Source organism: Solanum tuberosum, unplaced genomic scaffold (genome assembly GCF_000226075.1).
Source record: "Solanum tuberosum cultivar DM 1-3 516 R44 unplaced genomic scaffold, SolTub_3.0 scf00062, whole genome shotgun sequence".
Lineage (NCBI taxonomy): Eukaryota > Viridiplantae > Streptophyta > Magnoliopsida > Solanales > Solanaceae > Solanum > Solanum tuberosum.
The window spans coordinates 899,499-903,797 of NW_006238987.1; the positions used below are offsets into that span (position 1 = coordinate 899,499).

General features: G+C 30.9%; 1 protein-coding gene across 1 annotated transcript; it reads left to right on the forward strand.

Annotated features, from left to right (window-relative positions):
• The first annotated feature begins 2,368 nt into the window (after positions 1 to 2,368).
• On the forward strand, positions 2,369 to 3,617 carry LOC102596863 (uncharacterized). The gene has a single exon (XM_006344995.2). It carries the CDS (start codon positions 2,497 to 2,499, stop codon positions 3,382 to 3,384), a length of 888 nt encoding a protein of 295 aa, XP_006345057.1. The 5' UTR covers positions 2,369 to 2,496; the 3' UTR covers positions 3,385 to 3,617.
• Positions 3,618 to 4,299: the final 682 nt, after the last annotated feature.

Sequence of the window (4,299 nt, forward strand, 5' to 3'; positions counted from 1 at the left end):
GTAAACAAACTTGAAAAAAAAAAAATTAACTGAAAATCCGTAATATGTACAATTCTAAATAAAATCATAGACGGTGATATTGAAAACAAATCAAAAGAAATCTAAATAACTAATCGATATTACCTTTACCAAATTCAAAATTTCTTGAATTAATCTCTAGATTTTGTTTACCAACCGATTAATCCCTTGAATTAATCCACCAATTTTGTTGAAGAATCGAGCTTTGAATACCTTGTGTTTCAATGTGAGCAAAAATCTTGAAGAAAGAGAATCTAAGAACGTGAAAATTGGGGAAAAACAAAAACTATAATTGCGAAACGTGAAAGGTGGGAAACGTCTAAGATGTGGGAAGATATTAATGGATAGTTTTGTATTTGTTTTTTCTTTTTAATCTGTTATTGGTTAAAATTTGATCTAATTATGGACTCTTTTGATTAATAAAAGGAAATATAAATTATAAAATGTGAATACAAATTATTTTTGAAAATATTGACATTCTGTCATTTTAAATAAATATTTTAAAGTGTTGTTGTTTTGACTAAATATGTTAGATATTATGACTATATAGCTAATTTTCCCAAATTAAATCATATTCCTACTCTTTTCTAATTTACAAAAATTCCCTAAAATATGAGTCATTCGGAAACATCCCAATATGCATGTTACATCCCAAAGTCACTAGTTCTTGAACACGATGTTACATTTGTATTTCATGTTAAATAGTATATAAATACTTTAATTCAAGAATTTGAATTAAATTTTTTAGCCTCATAAATATACAACTTTTTTATAGACAATTAAATTAAAGAAATCTAAAAAGTGAGAAAACACACACATACACAAATAAAAAACAAAAAACAAAAAATATTTAAAATAATAATAATAAATCAAGATAAATTATCTTTGATAATGGGAAAATTCATTTTGTTGGTAAGTTGTAACTTTTCTTTGAAAATTTATATTATTTTTACAATAAATCTTTAGTTTCACTGATAAAAAAATCTTCATTTTTATAAATAAGAAATTTAACATTATCATTTTTTTAAATTTTTGTAAGTGAACAAGAAATGTTAATTAATTCCTCCGTGATAACAAGTAAAAATAATCTAAATATTATTAATAGTAATATTAGGGTGTGTTTGGTAGGAAGGTAAATATTTTCTAGAAAATAAGTGAGTATTTTACTTAGTTTTTTTGTGTTCACTACATAACAATATGTATTATATTATTCTAAAATTATTTATAGACAAATACTTCAAAATGTGAGGATGCATATAAGTGTGGGAGGTGGAGGGGATGGGGATAACAAGGGTGGGGACGTGGGGTGAAAATGAAGTGTAAGGGGGCGGAGATGGTGATCATGGAGGTGAGGTGCGTTTGAGATGTTGTTGAAAATATCAACAAATTTAAAGCTATAACCTTAAATCCAAACTTTAAAATCGATAAATTTATGCTTCTTTTTTTTTTAATGTGGTTAATTTTCATAGTATTTGTTTATAATATATACCTAATCGATAAACTTTTTATGTTTTTATAATATATAGATCATCACTCATGCAATAATTCATAGTATAGAGTAGCCCATGTATTTTCACTACTTAAAGCGAATTGCTCAATTTTCTTTACTTTAATATAAAAATATATATTGAGATCACTCATGACACAATGCTAGGTTAATCGATAATGAACCATATATTATTTTTATTTACTTCTTCAAATTTTAAACACTCTTAACAATTTATTTATTTTGACTATCCCAACAACCTAAAAACTTTTCAAACAGACGAAATCCAGAATTCTAAAAATGAAAAAATAAAAATAAAATACCAACAAGGATGATAATTAAAACAACCACCTTTTTTTGAATAATAAAACAAAGAAACACAGCCAACTCACATTTATTTAAATCACGTAGAAAAGAAACCACAGACAACAGCGCAGCCAATTTCTACAGCACCACACAAACAAAAGTATTCCCTCTTACGTGTGGACTTTAGATCATATTACGTATAAACCAAGCAAAGAACTGTTCAAAGTGTGTACACATATATTACTTCCTTTGTTTCATATTATTTGGCCCGATTACTTAATTAAAAGCATATTCTATTAAATTAATTTTATTAATAATATTTTAAAATTTAATATTTAATCACTATGAATACTAATATGATCATTTAATACTATAAGATAAAATATTTATTTTTAATATAGACGAAGTAGCTACATTATACGTTGACACCTAAAAAGTCAAAAGTCAATAATTCCAATTTTCCACCAATTATTTGGTATATACGATGTATAAAAGCTCAACAACTTATTGTACACCTTCCCTCACCTAATCATATCCCTTTTCCCATTTGATTTTCCGTTTCGAATTAGTAGCCTTTATAATCTCAAACCGACGCCCGCACTTTCCACCTTTTATACCAAACTATAACAAACAAACGCTCTCTCTCTATATTTTTGTATTTGGGAATCAGTGAGTTTGTTGGAGAAATGCAGGCGAGGTGGGAGTCATCACAGTCTCCGAGTTTCAATAGTTACTCTAATAAGAATTTGGCTGAAATTGCTGATAGAGTTGTGCAAGAGTTCCGGGCTGAAAATGGCACAGACGAGGAATTTTTTGTTGATGATGATGGAGGTTTGAGTTGTTTTGAGAGTGGAAGAAGGTTGAATGAGAAGGAGGAGGAACAAGGAAATGAAGATGAAGATGAAGATGAATTTGAGTTTTCATTTGTAAAACAGTCTGAAATTTCACCTGTTGCGGCTGATGAAATCTTCTATAATGGACAGATCCGTCCAATTTACCCGCTTTTCAATAGGGATTTATTGTCGGATTTCATGAATGGTAGATCTAATTCAAATTCGACGTCGGAGGAGATTTCTTCTGCTGGACCGAAATCAATTAGGCTTCCGTTACGGAAGCTTTTCATGGAAGAAGAGCGAGAAGCTAACTTCTCGTGCTCGTCATCGGAAGCCGATGATCTGGAAGGGATTCCTGAGGGAACGTACTGCACGTGGAGGCCTAAACCGGAGGAAAAATCTGCCGGAAGTTGTAAGAAGAGCAACTCCACAGGCTCCTCAAAACGCTGGAAGTTTCGTGACCTCCTCTACCGGAGCAATAGCGACGGTAAGGATACTTTCGTCTTTTTGACTCCTTCGTTCAGAAAGAAGGAAAACAAAGCAGAGAAGACGACGATTGATAATGCACCAAAAGTTACCGCAAAATCAAAGGGAATTCCAGTGGCTGATGGTTACCCGGCGATGCATTACGTGAAGAACGGAGGCGGCGAGAAAAGGAAAACATACTTACCGTACAGGCAAGATCTAGTCGGATTTTTCGCTAACACGAACGGGACGAGTCGGAATGTAATGCCATTGTGATGTGAATACGTGATTAATTAATTAAGCTCCTTATTAATTATGATTACGTAGTTGATTTGCTGGTTTTGGAGTGATCATGTAAGGATTTAGATTGATTAAATTAGAGAGTAAATGATGATTAGATCATGAATCGATTGTCTGTAAATATCTGGATAAGTTTTGTCCTTATCCCAGTTGATGAATTATAAATGAAATTTTCGTACTAGTATAAATTATTTCTTAATTCCATTTAATAATAATCTTGAAACTTATTTAAATCTATCTGTATTTGCTATTTTGCTTGTTTTTTTTTTTCAAACCCCTCGCAGGAGCTCTCATCTTTGCTCTCGACTCAAACTTATAGCCTTAAGGTTGGAAGTGAATGAAGTTTATTATCAGAGCGACTCCCTCTTGATTGTCAGTATTTGCTTGCTTGCTTTCTTCTCAGGAAAGAATTTAGAAAATTAATGTAGTTTCTCGAAGGGATTGAATTGTCTAACTTTCAGATAGTACCCTCATTGCCAAGCAAAACATAAATTAATAATCTGTGTAGGGCACAATTCATGATCGTGAGAGCAAGAAAGGGAAAAAAAAAGGATGTTACTAGACGTAATATTTAGGGAAAATGGTTCGGAATATATCCGAATTTTGATCGAAATTGTTGTAACAATTCCAAACTTTGTCCTGCCCAAAGTTTTGGATTGTTACAACAACTTTGATTATATTTAAGACTTTTTTTTCCCTAATATTTATGCAAGTTGTTGTGGACCTTATAATAATGGCATATATGGAGGTTACACATTTTATGTGGTGATCAATTGTGTTTAAATAATTCTACCACGTGAAAAAGACTTCCATCCAATCTTATATCAAACGTTCAACTCTAACCTCTAACGTATAAATTGAATTCAAAATTCAGTTATCGCTATTCTAAAA

Excerpts from the sequence above, each read along its gene's own strand:
- LOC102596863 (XM_006344995.2), top strand. The coding sequence starts at position 2,497 with ATGCAGGCGAGGTGGGAGTCATCACAGTCTCCGAGTTTCAATAGTTAC.